Source organism: Diplotaxodon limnothrissa, linkage group LG14 (assembly GCF_057381915.1).
Source record: "Diplotaxodon limnothrissa isolate DT_005_m linkage group LG14, D_limnothrissa_male_GT1.1, whole genome shotgun sequence".
In the NCBI taxonomy this organism is placed as follows: domain Eukaryota; kingdom Metazoa; phylum Chordata; class Actinopteri; order Cichliformes; family Cichlidae; genus Diplotaxodon; species Diplotaxodon limnothrissa.
In genome coordinates this window covers 40,448,616-40,470,249 of record NC_140609.1, presented here as the reverse complement: position 1 = coordinate 40,470,249, position 21,634 = coordinate 40,448,616, and the positions used below count along the sequence as shown (strand labels likewise).

The window sequence follows — 21,634 nt, the reverse complement described above, 5'->3', positions numbered from 1 at the left end:
TAATTGGAAGCAGCCATAGTCAGTCTCTGCATGAATAATGATTCCATCATAAATACCTGCTCATTATTAAGTTAGCCCAGGGATTAAAGAGCTGTTCTGCTCATGTTCACTTCTAAAGTGTTTTTCTTGGACTCCAGCGTAGCTTTGTTCAGTTTATTTATCTTACATGAGGACTTATGTACTTGCCTTGTTTATGAATACTTCAGGACCTCATAGAGCACATTGTTATATTAATTAACATTACATAGTTATATTTGCAATGATACAATAATGTGTTCTGTTAGATATATTTCATGTATCTGCTGATCATTTGTAATCTTTTGTTCTGGTCATGATTAAATAAATGCTTTTTAACAGAAGAACTGTGTGTACCATATGCTCTGCAATTCCCACAACGCTGTGCAGGACTCAGTGACTGAAGCACATCTTTAGTCTTCATACTACATCCTGGGGCATACGTCACAAATCTGTGGTTCTGAATCTTTATCTGGATCATGTGACTCTTTCATCCAACTACAGTGGCTCTCTGTGGCTTTGACAAAAAACAAATTACTACTGTTGCTTGTTAAAAAGTCCTCCTGCCACCCTGCAGTACCTCAGATCCTAATATGCCTACACTGCACGTAAGGAGGCGGTGCTTCCTCTGCTCCGCAGAGCAGAGGTTGTTGAAGTCATCAGAGCAGGTCCTCACCTACACAGCAGAGATTCAGAGAGTAAAAAGGGACGTCCATGTTGTCAAACTTGAGCTTGGGGCTGTGTCCACAGATTGTCCACCCTGAATCAGAGATATAGGCTGTGTCTCAATTCAGGGGCTGCATCCTTTGAAGGCCGATTACGTCACAGCAACGAGACGAAGGCTGCTTCAAATGCATCCTTCATTTCCCCGAATTTGAAGGATGGCTCGGGTGTGTCCTTCACTTTTGGAAGCGTTTCATGTAAATATTTTCTTCCGAGCCTGCAGAGCAGACAAAAGTGGAACTTCAAGACTCCTGACATTCTTGGGGGCAAAGCAGTTATGATTGTAGATCCACGGCTTCCCTGTGCACTGTGGCTGGTGGGATGAATCACAGAAACTTTCCCAGGATCAGATGGACTGGTCAGAACTTGGTGGAAGTAAGTGGGGGTGGATACACCCGCCTTCTTACCCTGCTTATTTATCTTCCTGCGTTACCAGACTAATGGAGGAAATTCACCCATGTAGACACTTTGTTACTGCAGTGTGAGAGTAGCCACGTTAATAGTGAAGCATGTAGTAGCCTGGCTTCACAGGCTATATTTCCATTTATACGTTCATTGTTGTTGTTATTGTGTAGAGCTAATGTTTACCAGACGGTGTTATCTGTTGTAATTACTGTATTAATATACAAACCTGTGTTTGCTGACAGCTCCGTGTCATCATAGCGACATTATGTGAATATCTGTGTCCACTAGAGGGCGGCGTTGATCCACGAATGACAGATTTAATCCAGTTCAGCTGTGATTCTGTGTCTGTCATCTTGATATTATATTATTATAAACTTATTATATCATCTGCGCTTAATATTATATTGTGTTATTGACGTTAATACTTAGTGTGAAAGACGCTGAATCATGGGAGGAGATGTTTTTATTATTTCTTCTCACACCGGTTCACCAATGTCACGTTCATTACGAGGAAGAAAAAATGCTAAAACTAAATTGCCCTTAACCTTTTTATTGAAAAGGAAAAAGAAACTCAGATTCTAGGGCATTTCAGTCGGAGCATGTTCAGTTTCTAATTTTGCAAGTTTACATTAGAGACATGACCCTGTGGTTCTTGGGCCCAGAAACAAAAGTCATTGGTTGTTTTCAGGTTTGGAGCATTAAAAAAAAGGAAAAGTCAGTCTTTTTTTTATTTTCTCTTATCGTTTGATTTACTGTAAAAGTCTTTTTACTTGTTTCAACAAATAAGCTTTGGATCCCTTTCAGACTATACAGAATGCTGTGGTAAGACTTGTCTATGTGTGTGCTGTGGCCGGCAGGATGAAGGATCCAAACGCAGCACTCGTGCACGAAGGAATAAACTCAAAACAGCAGCTTCATTGCTGGAGAAAACTCGAACCTGTAATACAAGAAAACAAAACTAGAAACTCAAAACATGAAGCTCAAAACAGAGAACCAGAACATCATCAGGAGCACAGAAGAAAAACAGCACTGTAAGGGGAAATCACAGCACTTAAATACACGAGGGACTAACAAGGAAATGGGAGACAGGAGGCAAACACAGCTGGGACTAATCTGACATAATGAGATGAAGGGGAAAACTCAAAACTCAATGCACTGAACACAGGACAAGAAACAGAAGACAGACAAGGAGACGTGACTGACTGGGGAGGAACACAGGGAAGACGCAGTGACAGAGAACTGAGACAAGCATACAACACATGGAGACAAATAAGGAGAACAAGAATACAGAAGGAAACCTTCAGTGGAGACACGACACCAGGAACTATAAATATAATACAAGCAGGAAGCAATCATTCAAATAAAATAACTTAAACCAAACACAGAAACAGTGGGTCACCAGACCTGTACGTGACATAACTATAGCACTAACAGGAAATCACATATTACTCCAGTTTTGGCTTCTGTTCGCTACATACTGTAGATCTTAAGTTAATCTCAGAGAGGATGGTTGGAGGACTTCGATGGACAGTGCACAGGCTTTAAACCATCTAAGCCACATGCAAGAGTGAGAGAAGAAGCACTGATCTGCATGTCTTAAAGTAGTCATTGCTTGTATGGAGCTCAGAGGAGTTACATAAAAAAATAATGCTGTTGGTAATTTTAAGATCAGACAAATGATCAAATTTGAGAACTTTAAACTGAAAGCTGGAAAGTGTAAGAGGAATAGTAACTATTAGACTAGAGGGAAGAAGCTCAAATGTAAGAATCTGGAGCCTCAGTAAACATGTAGGTGAAGGGAACAGAGGGGATTTAGATGTGTTGGGCAGGTGTGGTGTTAATGAGATAAATGCTGAAGAACAAATAGTAGCAAATTTTGCAAAAAGAAGAATAAGAATGGAAATGACTGTGGCGAACCCATGGTTCAAGAAAGGGCAGGAACGTAACGTAAAATAGAAGTGGAGGAAGGTGCACAGGTTGAATATGATGGAGGTGCAATCTGAAAGAAATAGGAGACGGTTCTTCAGGAAATGCAGAAGATTTGTAAGGAGGAAGTGAGGGCAGCTACAGCAGGGTCCAGTTGGTCCAGATGAACTACCTGCTGATGAACTTTTTAACCAGCTTGTTTAACACAATCCAGGAGAGTGAGAGGATACCGGAGGAACTGAGAAGTGCAATGGTACCGAGTTTCAAGAACAAAGGTGATGTGCAGTGCTGCAGTAAAACTGATGAGAGAACTGTTGGAACTAGGTTAACCCACGAGGTCTTTTAGGTCAAACTAACCTACTTCTTCAACCGTTCACGCAATCGCAAAATTCAAATGACTCCTGAAAGCCGCAACTGTGCGTTTCAGTGGGCACTGAGCTACCAGAACTTTTCCTGTAATTTTGCACAGAAAAACATAATGTACTATTGAAATTACACTTCTTTATCTTATATTAAGATATCTCAGGGATTAAAGGTGTAGTAAAATTTCTTTATACTCAAAATTCACTTGGTGGACCCACTTAATATCAAAGTGTTCTATATGTAAGATGACTTTGAATGACTTTGACATTCCTGATTTATAGAGTTGAAGCAGAGTGTCTGTGTGGAACAGAAACACAGACTATAGATAACTAAAGTCAAAATCAACGTTCAACATAAGATGTGTGTGTTTGTGCGTACACGTCAGGGCTGTTGCTAGGAACTTGAAACATTGGGAAATTAGCCCAGCCCTGAAATCTTTTGGATTTTTGCTCAGTAACAGCACCTTTTAAAAGTTATTTACTACATTTGATTTAAGTATTTAAGTAGAAGATTTTAAGTATTAAAATCACATTGCTGATGAAGCAGTCATGTGAGATTTTATGTTGACATTGTTCAGGTTTTTTTTGCAGCTCTGGTCTCATAGATTCTGCTTCTGTTGTGCAATTATGACTCCTTTTAAAATGCATTACCTCTGTCTGGTGTTTTGGATGCTCACGTGTTCTTCACTTTTCCTGCTCTTTTAGTGTCCAATTAATCTACTGTACCTTCCATCTCATTTCCTCTCTCTGCTTCTTCCCTCTCCTGTCCTGGTTGTAAAAAGAATACAGTTCTAATCAAAGAATCCAAATATGTATTTTTTGATGTAAAGATTAGACATTTAACACATTATTTAGCCATTTATTTTAAACACTGGGTCAACTAAATTTGCATTTGAACACATTAACAAATATAAGATTGCATTATGATTGTCAGTTGATCAGACAGAGACAGTAGTGTTACTTACCTAGTGAAAAACTGATGCCTGAATACGGTTGCCCTTTACTAAACAATTCTTTTACCACTTCTGGGTCTATTCAAAACAGAGCTAAAGACATGCCTGCACATCACTTTAGTTCCACTCTGCTGCCATCAGAGGGCAGCTTAGACTTGTAGTGATGTAGCCATGTCTGCAGCTTGTTACCACTGGAGGTTAATTAGAACAGATCACATCATTTATAAAACTAGGCTGTAAAGAAATATAATTTTCTCAAAGGACTAGAAAAGAAAACAATATGTGTGCACTATTGTTAAGCTTCTTCTTGTATTTAAAACAATCTTATTCCTATAAAGCCAAAATTACCAATTCAAGACCATCCAGTCATTTCGATAGTTTGTAATTTATTAATGATTATTACTTTGAGTAATTCTTTTTCTCTGGTATCTGAAGATTATGAACAACATAGCCAAACACCTACTCTATACCTTGCTAGTTTTTTCTTTCTTTTGCTACATTCGAGTCAACCTCTGAATGCCACAGTTCTTTGCCCCAACTTGCACTTGCTGAACTGGTTTCATGATGTTACAGTTTGATAGCAGCTTGGAGGAAAGAGAGCTGTCTGAGAAGTGTCTCTCCTGCTTTATGTTTTTGGCAATTATGGATCTAACTTTTTATTATCTGTGTTAATAAACTTTTAATAATTCAGTCAGATCATCGTAAAAGTCACTTTTGAAGCAGCTGTGTGTAGGATACAATGATCTGCTGGTGTGATGGATCCTGAAAGGAATAACCCAAGTAAGTCCTAATTATTAAATGTTTATTTTTCTTTTATAATTTGTTGTCATTTTAAAAACAATCTTCAGCTTCAGTGTTGATTTTGCAGCAACTCACTCTCTCACTTCTTTTTTTTTTTTTATGTTAGGTGCATGCTCCAACAGGAAAAGGTAGTTTAAATCACAGTAACATCTGTTTTCATCGTTTCTCATCATATGAAATTGAAAACAACTACAAAAAATATATATATTCTTGCTCTCCTTAAAGTTTGCAGCAGCAGAGACCTGAGGTTGGTGAATTTCGCTGCACAGAAAAGAGTCATCCTAAAGATGGACAAAACTCTGCAGATGAAAAGTAAAGACTGAAAAGTTATGCTTTCTGTTGTTGAGGCGGCACCAAGGCTTATTGTTGTTTCACTGACTGTTTCCCAAGTCTGCTCATCCGTGAAATTCAGAGGTTTTTACAGAACTCCTTATGCCTGAACAGCTATGCAAGTGTATTTGGCAGTACACCCTTTAGGAGAAATTCTTGGGAGTCAGTTTAGCTCAGTCGGTGCGCAGGCCATAACATCTCACATAGTCCTTTGCTGCATGTCCTCCCCTTCTCTCTGTTGTCACTTTTCTGTCTGTCTGCTCTTATATCAAATAAAGGCTAAAATGCTTCCCCAAAAAATAATTTAATAAAAATAAATAAATAAAAACATACCATAGGATGATTTTCTGTTCTGTTACCCTAATTCAATTAATTCAATTTTGGTCTATTCCTTGGAAACATACTGGACCACTTTCACAGATAAGTCTACTCAGACTAACAACTGACATCCTATCCTTTTAATTCATTCTCTTTTATTATTTCAGGGTCTATCAGGAGAGTCCAAAGTCTCCTCAACCTCAACCCAGTTGTGTTTCCATGAAGAGCAACTGGTCAAAGTCTGAACCTCTTAGATTCAAAGATGGACAATCTTCTTCAGGAAAGACGTGAGATGTTGTTGAGATATAAGTGTTAAAGTTTGCACTGTTAGATTTTTATTTTTTTGAGTTTCTGATGCTCTTTCTTTTGATCTCAGTAGTCATCAGGAGAAAGCAAAGTGCTCTGATCCCAGCTCTGTGTCCATGAAGAGCAACTGGTCAAAGTCTGAACCTCTTAGATTCAAAGATGGACAGTCTGGTTCAGAAAACATGTAAGACTTGACTAACTGAAAAAAAAGATTAGATTTGGTTGGTTTAATAGTTATTAGAGAAGCCATGGGAACATTGAAAAGTGTTTGTCATAGATGTCATCCTGATTTTATTTCCTGTCACTTCCATCTTTATTTTTTAAATTCCTCTTCTCTCTTCACACTTTTGGCAGTTTCACTAGCTTTGTTAGCCTTCTTAGAATTGTCTCTATGCATGCAGGTGATAGTTAAGATGATGAGATCTGTGATGAGGTCTTTGAAATATAATCAGTGCAAGCATGACTTAATGCTTTATTTCTATAGGCAGTGTGTGCATAATCTATAACAACACATTATGAATAATATTTTTCTTTGCAGAGATCTTGGGGACAAGTGTGAATCTGACAGTTTCTCATGTGGTCATAAAACTCCAAAGGACATGGATTCCATATTTATAGTATGTGATTGTTGAAAACCTTTTACCACTTTTAAAATCAATTAAAATATCTTGCATTTTCATGATCCATGCAGTGCTATTCAGACTAGTGTTCACAAGTCATACAACTGATTGTGGTTCTATTCTTATCTGTTCATTCCGATACAGTTACTTGAGGAGAATATAGCAGGATTTGTGAAGACTGAACTGAAGAGGATCCAGAGGATTTTGAGCCAAGATGACTCTGAATATTTAGAGACTGGGAGTGAGGTTGAGGAGATGGGAGACATTAAGAAAAAAAAACAGTTGAGAAGCAGCAGAACAGCTTTTCTTGAAATCACGCTGCATTTTCTGAGAAGAATGAATCAGGAGGAACTAGCTGAGTCACTTCAGAGCAGTAAGACAATGCCGAGAAACAGTTGTTGAGAAAAAATATCAAAAGGTTATACTAATGATACCATCCAGACTAGTATTCTGACAAGCACATATTTTTTGTTAAAATAGAATAGAATAGAATTCAACTTTATTGTCATGGCACATGTCACAAGTACAAGGCAACGAAATGCAGTTTGCATCCATCCAGAAGTCCTTTAGCCATGATATAGATATATTACAAAATATATATGAGCAATAATATAGGTATATAGATATATTACAGAAATGGGTCTGTTATAGGTATGAGGGTACAAAAATGGGTCTATTATGGGTATGTTACAATGTACACGGTATGAAGGTCTGTTATGAATATGCTATAAGTATGTACAGGCTGTAGTGGGTATACAAGCTTTGTACAGGCTATGAACAGGATATAAATATGAAACTATACAGAAATATGCAAGTTATAAACAGTTGTGAACAGTTGTAGAATTATAATTATCATATTGTACAGAATGATTGTTTGTACAGAATTATACAGTAGTGCCGTTAAGATAAGTGAAATATGTGGCTACTTTTTACAGAGGCTATATAAAGTGCTAGTAGTTGTGTGTATGTTCAGTCCATGTGTTAACATGGGTCAGATGTCAGGAGGCAGAGTTCAGGAGTCTGACAGCTGTGGGGAAGAAGCTGTTCCAGTGCCTGGTGGTCTTAGTCCGGAGGCTCCTGTAGCGCCTCCCAGAGGGCAGGAGGGTGAAGAGTTCATTTGATGGGTGACTGGGGTCTCTGATGATTTTCCCAGCCCTTTTCAGACACCGCTTCCTGTAGATGTCATTTATGGCAGGAAGTGGTGCTCCGGCGATGCGCTGGGCAGTTTTCACGACCCTCTGCAACGCCTTCCGGTCCGAGGCAGAGCAGTTCCCGTACCAGACTGTTATACAGTTGGTCAGGATGCTCTCAATGGTGCAGCGATAGAAGTTCACCAGGATGTCTGAGGACAGGTGGTTCTTCCTCAGAGTCCTCAAGAAGAAGAGGCGCTGGTGAGCCTTCTTGACCAGCTTGGAGCAGTTGGTCGTCCAGATGAGATCCTCGGAGATGTGGACTCCCAGGAACTTGAAGCTGCTCACACGCTCCACAGCCGTCCCCTTAATGTGGATGGGTGGATGTGGGTCAGCATTCCTCCTGTAGTCCACGATGAGCTCCTTGGTCTTCTCGGTGTTAAGCAGCAGGTTGTTTCTGTCGCACCACTCAGCCAGACGATCCACCTCCTCCCTGTAGACGGCCTCATTGTTGTCATTGATGAGGCCAATCACCGTGGTGTCATCTGCAAACTTAATGATGGTGTTGGAACCATCAGCAGGTCTGCAGTCGTGGGTGAAGAGGGAGTAGAGGAAAGGGCTCATCACACAGCCTTGTGGTACACCGGTGTTCATCGTGATTGTAGATGAACAGTGGTTATCCAGCCGGACATGTTGGGGGCGGTTGGTCAGGAAGTCCAGTAACCATTTGCAGATGAGGGAACTGATGCCCAGGTCTGTCAGTTTCCTGATGAGTTGTCAGGGGTGGATTGTATTGAATGCTGAACTGAAGTCTATAAACAGCATTCTGGTGTAGGTGTTGTTGTTGTCCAGGTGTGAGAGGACAGAGTGCAGTGCGATGGAGACTGCATCCTCTGTGCTCCTGTTCTGGCGGTATGCAAATTGGTGGGGGTCCAGGGTGGGGGGGGAGAAAGGATTTGAAGTGTGCTAGGACCAGCTGCTCTAAGCACTTTGTGATGATGGGGGTGAGTGCTACTGGGCGGTAGTCATTGAGGCAAGATGGGTTGGAGTTTTTGGGTATCGGGACGATGGAGGTGGATTTGAAGCAGACCGGTACCACAGCGTGGGCCAAGGACAGATTGAATATGTGTGTCAGCACTCCTGCAAGCTCCCCAGAACACGCTCTGAGAACACGCCCGGGGATGCCATCAGGACCTGCAGCCTTTTGGACATTAATCCTGCTCAGCACCGCTCCTAGATCGGTGGGGGAAAGAGTCAGTGGGTGGTGGTCCGGCGTCACGTCTGCTTTGGTCGTAGTTGTGGGGTTCCCTCTTCTAGGCTTTTAATAACTTGCATAATGAAATGTCAAGCATAAACACTGACTTGAATATTGTTTACATGTTTATATGAAGTATTTTAGTGTCTTTTACTATGGATCCATGCAGTTGGAATAAATGCAAAATGTCATTATCTTGCTTAAATAACCACGATTTACGGAAAAGTCTGGATAGCAGTAGAATTATTATAAATCTGTAAGTATTTATGGTGTTAGTTATCCATGCCTTGTGCACAAATATATAATGAATATAAATGATGGCTGTAATGCAGATCAGAGAATTTAAGCAATTCAAAATCATATTAACAAATAAAAGCCCAGACCCATTTTTACAGTCAGGAAAACTATGGGGGATTCAATTCTGAAACTTTAACAGAAACTTACCTCATTTTCCCATAAGAACCCCCAGTGACACCTCTGTCCCCGTTTGTCCTTATGGGTTAAACATGTGTTGTTGTATTTAAATGACTTGCTAATTCACCTTTACATTTACATTCTGTTCTTATTTACATTTTACTTGACATTCAATTTTTTTTAAAAATGGGTTTATACAAATTTTGGCAAAAACACTCATTATTATTTCTGTTGATTGTTGATTCAGAAACCTACACCATCAACTGCCAGCGGAAACTCAAATGTAATCTCAAGAAGAAGTTCCAGGTTGTGTTTGAGGGAGTTGCTAAAGCTGGAAATCCAACGCTCCTCAATGAGATCTACACAGAGCTCTACATCACAGAGGGAGAGACTGGAAAGATTAATAATGAACATGAGATCAGACAAATTGAAGCAGTATTTAGGAAAAGAGACAAAATAGAAACAACAATCAGATGTGAAGACATCTTTAAACTCTCACCTACAAGAGATGAACCAATCAGAATCGTGCTGACGAAGGGAGTGGCAGGCATTGGGAAAACAGTCTTAACACAGAAATACACTCTTGACTGGGCTGAAGACAAAGCCAATCAGGACATTCAGTTTATATTTCCATTTACTTTCAGAGAGCTGAATGTGCTGAAAGAGAAAAAGTTCAGCTTGAAGAAACTTCTTCGTCACTTCTTTTCTGAAACAAAAGGAGAAACCTACAACTATGACAAGCCCCAAGTTGTGTTCATCTTTGATGGTCTGGATGAGTGCCGCCTTCCTCTGGACTTCAAGCACAATAAAACATTGAGTGATGTAACAAAGTCAACTTCACTGGATGTGCTGCTGACTAACCTTATCAGTGGTAAACTCCTTCCCTCCGCTCGCCTCTGGATAACCACACGACCTGCAGCAGCCAATCAGATACCTGCTGAATGTGTCCACATGCTGACAGAGGTCAGAGGATTTACTAATTCACAGAAGGAAGCATACTTTCAAAAGAGATTTAAAGATAAAATGCAGGGCAGTATTGTCCTCCAAAACATCAAGAGATCACGAAGCCTCCACATCATGTGCCACATCCCAGTCTTCTGTTGGATCACTGCTACGGTTCTGGAAGATGTGCTGATAACCAGAGAGGGAGGACAGCTGCCCAAGACCCTGACTGAGATGTACATCCACTTCTTGGTAGTTCAGGCAAAACTAAAGAACATAAAGTATGACGGAGGAGCTGAGACAGATCCACACTGGAGTCCAGAAACCATAAAGATGACAGAGTCTCTGGGAAAACTGGCTTTTGACCAGCTTCAGAAAGGAAACCTGATCTTCTATGAATCAGACCTGACAGAGTGTGGCATCGATATCAGAGCAGCCTCGGTGTACTCAGGAGTTTTCACACAGATCTTCAAAGAGGAGAGAGGACTGTACCAGGAAAAGGTGTTCTGCTTTGTCCATCTGAGCGTTCAGGAGTTTCTGGCTGCTCTTCACGTCCATCTGACCTTCATCAATTCTGGGGTCAATCTGCTGTCTGATGTACAGTCTAAATCCAAATGGTCTGGACTATTAAACAAGGACAACACATATGCAAAGTTTTACCAGAGTGCTGTGGACAAAGCCTTGCAGAGTCCGAATGGACATCTAGATCTCTTCCTCCGCTTCCTCTTGGGTCTCTCGCTGGAAACCAACCAGGCACTCCTAGCAGGCTCTGCTATGCCAGCACAGCAAGGAAGTTGCTCAAAAGTGAACCAGAAAACAAATCAGTACATCAAGAAAATAATCAGAAAAAAAATCTCTCCAGAGAGAAGCATCAATCTGTTCCACTGTCTGAATGAACTGCATGACAGTTCTCTAGTGGAAGAAATTCAGCAATCACTGAGGTCAAGAAGTCTCTCCTCAAACCAACTATCACGTGCTCATTGGTCAGCACTGATCTTCATCTTACTGTCATCAGAAGAAGATTTGGATGTGTTTGACCTAAAGAAATACTCTGCATCAGAGGAAGCTCTTCAAAGGCTGCTGCCAGTGGTCAAAACCTCCAGCACAGCTCTGTAGGTTGATGTTATATATAACAAAAAATTCCCCTCTCACCCCTGCGGAGCAGTCTTTGTCCTTCAAGCTTGGGTCCTCTGCCAGAGGCCTGGGAGCTTGAGGGTCCTGCGCAGTATCTTAGCTGTTCTTAGGACTGCTCTCTTCTGGACAGAGATCTGGAATGTTGTTCCTGGGATCTGCTGGAGCCACTCGGCTATCTTGGGGGTCATTGCACCATTGGCATACATAGAACGCCATCACCATTAGTTATGGCGTGCATGCCCTGCCTGCTAGCATCTTGCGCCCTGCTGTTATGTGCTGGATTGTCTCAGGGGCATCTTTACACAGCCTGCACCCGGGGTCTTGCCTGGTGTGGTAGACTCCAGTCTCTATGGATCTTGTACTTAGAGCTTGTTACTGTGCTGCCATGATTAGTGCCTCTGTGCTGTCTTTTAGTCTAGCTCTGTCCAGCCATTGGTAGGATTTCTGGATGCCAGCCACTTGGTGCAATGACCCCCAAGCAAGGCGAGTGGTTCCAGCAGATCCCAGAAACAACATCTGAGATCTCTGTCCAGAAGAACGTAGTCCTAGGAACAACTAAGATACTGCGCAGGACCCTCAAGCTTCCGGGCCTCTGGTAGAGGGCCTGAGTTTGAAGGATAAAGACCGCCACCGCAGGGAAAGAGGCGAGTTTTGTTTTTTGTTTTTTTTAATGAATGACAAAATAAAACTTGAATCTACTTATATGACTTCTGTCTTTTCCCCACTGGTACTTATTTCAGGCTGAGCGGCTGTAAGCTGACAGAGAAAATCTGTTCATTTTTGGCAACAGTTTTTAACTCCCAGTCATGTAATTTGACTAAGCTAAACCTGAGTAACAACAACCTGCAAGATCCAGGGGTGATTTCACTCTGTGCTGGACTGCGGAGTCCATACTGTCAAGTGAAAACTCTGAGGTTTGATAAAGTTTGCGTGTGCTTATGTGTTTCTTGTAAGATTTTGTGTTATGTGAAGACATACATTTGTTATGAATTTGCACTCTATGCAGTTCTAATTTTGGTGTTTTAAAACTGTTTACAACCTACATGTAGTTTATTAAGGCACTAAAGATCTCGGATAAACTTATGAAATGTCTGAAATAAAAACAAATGTGTTTCTTTTAACATTTAGGTTGGAACAAACCAGTCTCACAGAGGCATGCTGCGAGGATCTCTCATCAGTCCTCAGCACCCAGTCCTCCAGTCTGATAAACCTGTCCCTGAATTATAACAAGCTGGAGGATTCTGGAGTGAAGCTGCTTTCTGTTGGCTTGGGCAGTCTACAGTGTAAACTCGAAGTTCTCAGGTTTGATTAATGAAGAAAGTTTTAGTCATATTACTGTCTAGGTTATAAAGAAAGTTTATCATGAATATGGTAGTTCATGCCACAGCCATATATACAAAAATATGTTAAAAGGCATATGCCATCATTGGGAAATACATACATATATTCCTGCAGCTTGACAGTGGGCATTACTTGAGAAAATTAAATTATGAACATGTAACTCTGCCCATTGTTTCAGCATAATGAAAAAATATCCATGCATCTGTCATAGACACAACAGAATAAGCAGAGATACCCAGAGCTCACCTCCTCCAGCTCAAGCCAGCCAAGAAACATAATCTCCCTAGTGTGTTCTGGGTCTGCACCAGGGTTTCCTTCCATGCTCCCCCTCAAATGTCTTCTTTAAGTTTAGAAGACTCTAGGCTGTCCTCTGAACTCAACCTGAATGACCTAAAAGAATGAGGTCTGTGATCAACCAAAGCTCTTAGCCATATCCCCAAGATATGGTATAGTGGTTTGTTGCACTGTGGATTGGGTGGTGGTCAGGGCCATCTGCCAAGACTGTTTAGACTAGTAGATACTTAAGAAAACATTATTAAGAAAATACCAGCATGATAAATGTTTAATGGTTGTGTTAGGCAAAGCACATATAAAAGATATGATTCTTTCAAACAGCCAGCAGGGAGCAACTTCTCTGATATAAAAAAAAGAGAAGTCTGAGAAAGTAAGTTTAAAAAAAGCAAGTAAAACTTTATTTATACGGCACCTTTAAAGATAAAAGATCACAAAGTGCTTCACACAGGGATAACAAAGTATAAAACAAAACAGACAACATGTGTTTTTAGTTATTTAGAAGCTACTGAGTCCAGAGATTTTAAGCTCAGTGGGAGAGAGTGACAAGAGATGAATGACAAGTAGACCATGATTACATGACCTAAGAGACCTGCTAGGAACATGAGGCTGTAGAAGTTCAATGATGTAGGCAGGTGCTTGACCATGAAGAGCTCTATAAGTCAGTACCAGAATCTTGAAGTGGACTCTAAATTCAATGGGGAGCCAGTGCAGCTGTATTAGCAATGGTGTCAGATGTAAATACTTAGATGTTTTGGTCACAAGTCTTGCTGCGGCATTTTGAACAATCTGTAGATGCTCCAAGGAGTTTTTGTTTAAACATGTAAACAGTGAATTACAGTAGTCCCGTCTTGATAAAATGAAAGCATGAATGATAATCTCCAGTTCAGTGTGAGATACAATAGGGCTTAGTTTAGAAATGTTTCTTAAGTGATAAAAGCAGGACCGAACCAAAGATTTGACATGAACATCCAAGTGAGGTCAAAGATTACCCCTAGGTTCCTGTTAGACAATTTCAGAAATGTTGCAAGGGGACCAAGAGCATTCATTATCTTAGGTACGTGTCTATCAGGGGCATGCAAGGACTTCAGTCTTTCCTGGAATCTAAGCACTCATTAAAAATCTGTAGCTTAGAAACATCTTGAGACTTAAAAGAAATGAATAACTGGATATCATCTGCGTAGCAGTGGTAGCAAATGTCCTCAAAGGGGCTCAAAACATGCTGGAGGGGAAGTAGACATATTAAGAACTATAGAAAATAGAAAATGCTCCCACTGCTCACTTTCTCGCTTCAGCGAACACTTTGTGAAGAGTTTATGGTCTCAATTCCTGGAAGCTAAGACCAAGTACAAAACCATAAGTGAACCACTTATTTTGGCTGAAAAAAAAAAAGAAATTAAACAATGTCCAAGATACCAGAGACCGGTGGCTGTGGCTCAGGTGGTAGAGCAGATCAGCTACTGATTAGAAGGTTGGTGGTTTGATTCTTGGCTTCCCTAGTCTGCATGCCAAATATCCTTGGGCACGATACTAACCCCAAGTTGCTCTCTGATGTGTTCATTGGAGTGTGAATGTTTATTAGTTTGCACTTGAGTTTAGAAGTGCTGGGTTGAATGAGGCATGTTGTATACAGTGCTTTGAGTAGAAAAGCGCTATATAAGAATCAGTTCATTTACCAGTCCAAGATACAAAATAAAAATCTCCAGGCAAAGCAACACACATGGGGAAACAGGAAGGCAAGGACAACAGCATTAAAGGATAAATGGAAAACACAGAAAATCTATACTAGGGGACACTTAGGGAAACAGGTTGGGAACAAGGAACACCTGAAACTAATTAAGGGTAACAAGACTGGGGAATAGGGGAACTAGCAACATGACATGGACAAACCGCTACCAAAATAAAATAGGCACTCACAACCTAAACATAGAGATAAGACTATAACAGACTACTCTGATTAATGGGGAGGCTTGTGCCAGGAAGGGCATCCGGCATAATTTATTATGTGTGCAGGAGACCATTTGGAAGGGAAGCAAGGCCAGGAGTTGTTGTGCCATGGTGTAGATGGGAGGAGAAATGGAGTAGGAGTAAGTATTGCTTGCTTTGCTTGTCCTGTCAGAACACTAATGAAAATGAATATATCACAGTGACACCTGAGCTGGGAGCCATGAGAGAGATGGTTTGGACATGTACAGAGGAGGGATAGTGGATATAGTGGGGGGGAAAAGAGGAAGGAAAGAGGAAAAGATGAAGACCACAGTAAAATTCATGGTTGTAGTAAAGGAGAACATGCAGAGGGATGATATGACAGGGGATCATGTTGGGATGAGGTGAGGTAGATGGAGCTCATCTGCTGTGGTGACCTTTGAATGGAGCAGCTGAAAGGAAAATGATTTTATATTAACATATATAATATTGGGGGGTTTTCTTCCTTCTCTTTTAAACATTCAGGTTGGTTGCCTGTGATCTATCAACAGTAAGCTGTGGCATTTTGACTTCAGTGCTCAACTTTCAGTCCTCCAGGCTGACAGAGCTGGACATGAGTTTCAACTGTCTGCAAGATTCAGGAGTCAAGCAACTCTGTGTTGGCTTACAGAGTCCATACTGTAGACTAAAAACTCTCAGGTCAGTGGGGTAACTGCAATATTGCATAGGCCTGTTGATTGCTCTCTCATTTGTAATGTCTCCAGTTTTCATTTGTTCAATATTATCTGTTAGAATTCTCAGTTCAGTTGAATTCAGTTTATATAGTGCCTAATCACAACAGCAGTACCTTAAAACACTTTGTATTTTAAGGCAAAGACTCACAATAATATATCAAATGTGCTTTTTTTCAGCCTTAGCTACTGTGGTCTGTCAGAGAAAAGCTGTGGATATCTGGCTTCAGCTGTCAGAGTCTGTCATCTGACAGTTCTTGATTTAAGTAGCAATGACCTGCTGGATTCAGGAGTGGTGATGCTCTCTGCTGGACTACGAAATCCTTACTGTAAACTGAAGGCACTCAGGTCAGATCTCTTAAACTGAACACCTTGGCTGTGTTCTTAGTATTAGACTTTTTTTTGTTTTGTTTTGTTTTTAGCTGGCTGAAACTGGTGGATTGCCTGAACTAGGTCTTCAAAATCTGTCTTCATCAGTATTGACGTGGTACTCATCCACCTCATTCTATAGTAGTCTGTCAGTCTTACTCTTAAATCTATAAACTTGAATAACTTGAAAGTATTCACTTAGGTACTTGACTTACTCCCAAACCAACAGAGTACCAGATCTGACCTTTATTTCCACTGACACCCGACTGAAAGTAAAGCCTGGCTGAATACAGTACCATGACACTTTCCTCATTAATGGTGGTGGCCATAACATTCTGTAACAAGAAAACAATTTACTGTCTGGGATCTACTAAAGTTTATAGTACTTCAATCAAAGCATAAATTATAATTTTTTTCAGTGTTTAATCTGACAAATTTAGAACTTTGCATTTACAAATACTGACTTTATATAAAAATGTACATAGCTGTTTTCAACTCAGTATTTTGAAGGCCCCATGTTAATGTTTTGACCATAACTAACTGTATTTTATTTATTTATTTTGGCAGGTGGCAGGTAATTTAGCCACACCCCTAACATGAACCCTTATCAGTATTCCAAGTGAAAAAAATGTACTCCTTGTACAGTATTTTTTGTTTGCTTGTTTGTTTTTGTACCAGGGTTTCAACATGTTCATTTTTACTGTCAAGTTGGATAATTTAGTTTGGTGATTGCTGTAACACGCACCAACCACCATACAGCCTCTTATGGCAAGGTCTCTCTGCAGAGGAGATATCGAACATAGTTCATTTGAGCTCAGCATCCCCAGGCTCCACTGGAATGCTGTCAAAGTTCTACCTGAGGTAGAAATTAAAGATCTCCATAACCATGTCCTCTGCCAAGTGCCAAGCCTACTGAGCATCTTCCCCTGCCACCCGATCCCTATCAAATGATTACCACCAGCTGGTGAATGCTAAAATTCAAATCTTCCCTTCACCTGAGTGTCCAAGGCAAACAGCCATAGATCTGATGGCATAATTGCAAAACTGATCATTTTGGAATAAGTTGGACCTGAGACCTAGGCCCCTGTCACAGTAACACTATCCTGGGCAGGGTATCATGGTCTAGAGTTGTAAAAATCTTTTCTATTCACGCCAGGCAACAACTCGATGAGAAGTAGTTTTTATTCCAGATGTGTTCAGGGTTCAGCTGTGTTGTTAAAAACTATATCAGCAGCTTATGAAATGAAAAAGTGGTTACAATTAACATGCACACTTTGCACCACTTTGTTTATTATCTTGATTTTTTTCATAAATGGTTGGATGGTCAGCTCTTTTCATAAAGGCTGGTCCCAGTATATACTATGCTGAAGGAAGCAATGAAGCTCCTTTAATTAGTATTTGGAACATCTGCCATCCAGATACTTCTGGGTGACGTCTATCAGTTAGGAACCTTGCTAACCAAAACAGACAATTGGAATGCACCGTAAAAGTAAGGCATAGGAGATAAAGAAAATCAGGAATTCAGACATCTAAACAGTAGGCAATTATGGGAAATCAGTGCAACATGTTGGGGCCTTTTTTGTGTCCTTTTTGCCAAATACAGTATAACATAACATTTTCCCTTTGTGTGTGCGTTTACAGTCTGTCGGGCTGTCAGATAACAGAAAAAGGATGTCCTTCTTTGGCCTCAGCCCTGACATCCAACCCCATCCATCTGCAAGAACTGGACCTGAACTACAATCATCTTGGTGACTTTGGCGCAATGCTTCTTACTGCTAAACTGGAGGATCCCCAATGCAGACTGGAAACACTCAGGTATGGAGAGCCTTGCTTTAATCCAGAGATATATAAAGAAGCACCAGGAAAGAATTTTTGATAACTGTGAAACCAGACAAATTCATGGTTCATCCCATAGAAGAAAAATTGAAAAACACTGAGGCTGCCATTCCCACCAGTCGAAAATAGTTATGTCTTTATGGTTCATTGTGCTTATTAATGAAATGAAATGAAAATTTGCATTTTTCACATGTTGAAGCAGTGGTGCATCCATGATAACCAGTTTTATCTGTTAGTTGTTTTGATGATCAACCTGATGCTAATTTATATTCCTGTAGATTTAACGCTGTTGATTAATCAATACTGCATTTATTTGCTAACAGCTTGTTTCTGTAGTTGCTTGTGGTTTAGAAAAGCACTGTTGCCTCACAGCAAGAAGGTCCTGGGTTTGTACTCCACCATTGGCTGGTCCCTTTCTGTGTTTGCATGTTCTCTCCGTGTCTGTGTGGGTTCTGTTTGGGTACTCTTTGGATTGTGTGACTCTCTCCCACAGTCCAAAGACATGCAATTAGTGGGGTTTGATTAATTGGTAACTCTAAATCGCCCATAGATGCGAATGTGAGCGCGAATGGTTGTCTGTCTGCGTCAGATTCCTTTTCCATATGGGACAGACTAAAACCCCCACATGACCCTGATAAGGATAAGTGGAAGAGAATGGATGGATGGAAGCATGTTGGTCTGATATTGTTTGCTTTTTTTTTTTATCTCAGGCTGGACCACAATGGAGCACAGAGGTTAAAAACAGATCTTAGAAAGTGTAAGTAATTAATTAGTGAAAACCTTTTTTTTAATTGGAAAGTTTCCTGCTCAGAAAGTGTCATTATTTTGTCAAACCTTATCTTTGTAATATATTGTTACAAGCATGTTGTTGGTAATGACTGAGAGAATAGGCATATTGTACAAATGTGCATACTTTATACCTGAGTATCAGTGTCATGAAAACAAAGCTGCCTTGATTTGATGAAGCTAAGCTTGTAAGTTACAGCGGTTTAACTGCTTACATGTTAGCTTTTACTGTAGAAAGTAACCCAGACAGCACCCTCATTCGCCATGATGATGGGATTACAGAGGAACGTAGTCAGTAAATCATGTTCTATCTAAGGGTGCCTTTAAAAAAATCGATGTCCTGATTTAAATTAATTTTAGTTAGAATAACGTGATATCGATTCATTAAATCCAGAAATCGATTTTTAAATATAAATGTATTTTGCCAGAAACACCAGAATCTCAGCTCAAAGTTCACAAAATGATTTCAACAACCACCAAACAGCTAGAACGGTAACAATGAAAGAGCAGGTAAAAGGAAAACGATGTAAACACAAAGCATGACTTGTTCACCTGATGGCACGTATGCAGCCACACCGTTGGTGCTGAAAGCCAACAATCTCACAGATTCTGAAGCTGCAGGTTTCGTCACTCTCCGACCAAAATGTTGTGCTGTGCCTCTCATTTTATAGCTTTAGAGCACATACAGTAATGTAATGCAAAAAAGTAATCATTTAGAATATCAAGTCAAACTTTCAATGGTCAACAAAAGGGCTAAATAAATAACATAAAGTAATGTATCACTAAAAAAAATCACCAAAAACCCAACTGAGAAAAATAATAAATAAAAAGTTAAGCAGTAAAACAAAACAAAAAATTGACAACCCGGATTGAAGGTTTTGGTGCTTTAAAATATAACAAATGTAACAAAAATTCACAATTCAACCCTTAATCTCAAATTCACTAAAATCATATTAGCAAGTGCTAATTTAACAGCACACAAGCAAATAACAAAACTCACATTTCCAGAACACAAAAATATCTCCATACCTGCAAAATACAGAGAAACATGAGCTGTGCATGTTGTGCATCAGCTTTTCTTTTTAAACCTGCTGCTAGTAATCAGGTTAATTTGGCTTGCTAGCGCTACAGTTGTTATCCTCAAGATAAAAATCATTGAAAACTTAAGTTAGTGAACTCAGCCCTCTGCAAGACTCACAACAAACAAGTTGGATATTAAACAGAACAAAATGCAGCAGTTGGGTCATTCTAATTACAACTAATGGCTTTAAAAGACTGTTATTAGCCCACATTTGGGAAAGGAGAGAAATGTTTCTTGTATAAAATAGGCTGATTCTATATCATCAGCCACAGTGTCTATGTTGTTGGCTGCTCGCTGTGCTCAAAATCACTGCAGTTAGAAAAATAGCTTTTTGTAGCAAGTGTGATTAACTAAATTTTGTTAAAGCTCCTTGTTTTATCAGTTTGTAATCTTTTCTTCAATCAGATGCCTGCTGTCTCACACTGGACAATAATACAGTCCACAAGAACCTTGCTCTGAAGCCAGACAAGAAGACTGTGTTGGGGTCAAAACAGCCAGTTTTACAGTCACGATGGGAATTCCTGCCTTTCACTCCAGATATATTTTATAACTGGGAACAGGCACTATGTACAGAAGGTCTCACTGGACGTTGTTACTGGGAGGTAAAGTGGAGAGGGATTGTTTCCATAGGTGTGACTTACAAGGGCATCCAGAGGAAAGGTGAGGATAAATCCTACTGGCTTGGGGGAAATGAGAGGTCCTGGATACTACTCTGCCATAGGGATAATTACTCCGTGTGGCACAATTATAGTCAAAAAGAGATACCATTTCGCCCCAGCAATAAAGGCTCTTGCTTTAGAATTGGAGTGTACATGGACTGGCCAGCTGGCATTCTGTCCTTCTTTGATGTCTCCACTGACACTCGGATCCACCTCCACACCTTTCACTGCAAGTTCACTGAGCCCCTCTACCCTGCACTTTGGTTCTGGTTTACAGTTGAAATGCACAAGTGCTCAGCAGCTTTGTGTGACCTGCAGGAATGGGAGTAACCAACTGTTTATGACAACTGTAGTTTAATCTATCTATTGATTGAACTTTGTACATATGTTAAGGTAAAAGGGAGCAGAATTTCCAGTAAATTATGCCATGTAAACACTACCAGCCATGCAAGAGTCTTGGCTAAGTAAAAGCAACAAAATAAGATTGTTGGCACATTTTTAGGTTTAAAGGAGGATCTAGTCTGCTCATATCCAGTTCCATATTTTTATACTTGGACTCCACTATACTAGCTTTGCATGAGTATTTTCGGACCATAAGGTGCACCGGATTATAAGGCGCATTAAGTGAAACAAAACGGTCAGATAAGTCAAACTTTACTCTTTATTTATAAATTTACTTGGGACAGTGCATGTTAATGAAAAAAAAAAGAAATTACATGAATGCAAACATACCAGATTATAGCCAAAGGCTAATTTCCATCTGTTGTCCAAAAAAAGTCAAATCATTCTTCTTGCTTCCTCCACTTCTGTACCATTGATTCATTAATGTTGAATTCTCAGGCAGCTGTTCTATTCCCATCTTGTTGCAGTATATGAATGACTAACCTCGTATTGTGGATGGATTATCTCAGTTGTTCTCCTGACTGAAGTTTGGTCCGTTTACAGCATCCTGCCATGCGATTGCATTTGTCTCTAACCAT

The 21,634-nt window shown here is 40.1% G+C and overlaps 1 protein-coding gene across 1 annotated transcript; it reads left to right on the top strand.

The window, feature by feature from the left end:
* Positions 1-6,013: 6,013 nt before the first annotated feature.
* Positions 6,014-20,984, top strand: LOC146619512 (NACHT, LRR and PYD domains-containing protein 3-like). The gene is given in 13 exon segments (XM_085370232.1): positions 6,014-6,120; positions 6,210-6,323; positions 6,678-6,756; positions 6,904-7,132; positions 9,806-11,612; positions 12,375-12,548; positions 12,763-12,954; positions 13,981-13,994; positions 15,744-15,891; positions 16,104-16,271; positions 17,934-18,107; positions 18,839-18,885; positions 20,401-20,984. Coding segments are annotated over 13 exon segments (3,798 nt in total). The 5' UTR covers positions 6,014-6,052.
* Positions 20,985-21,634: the final 650 nt, after the last annotated feature.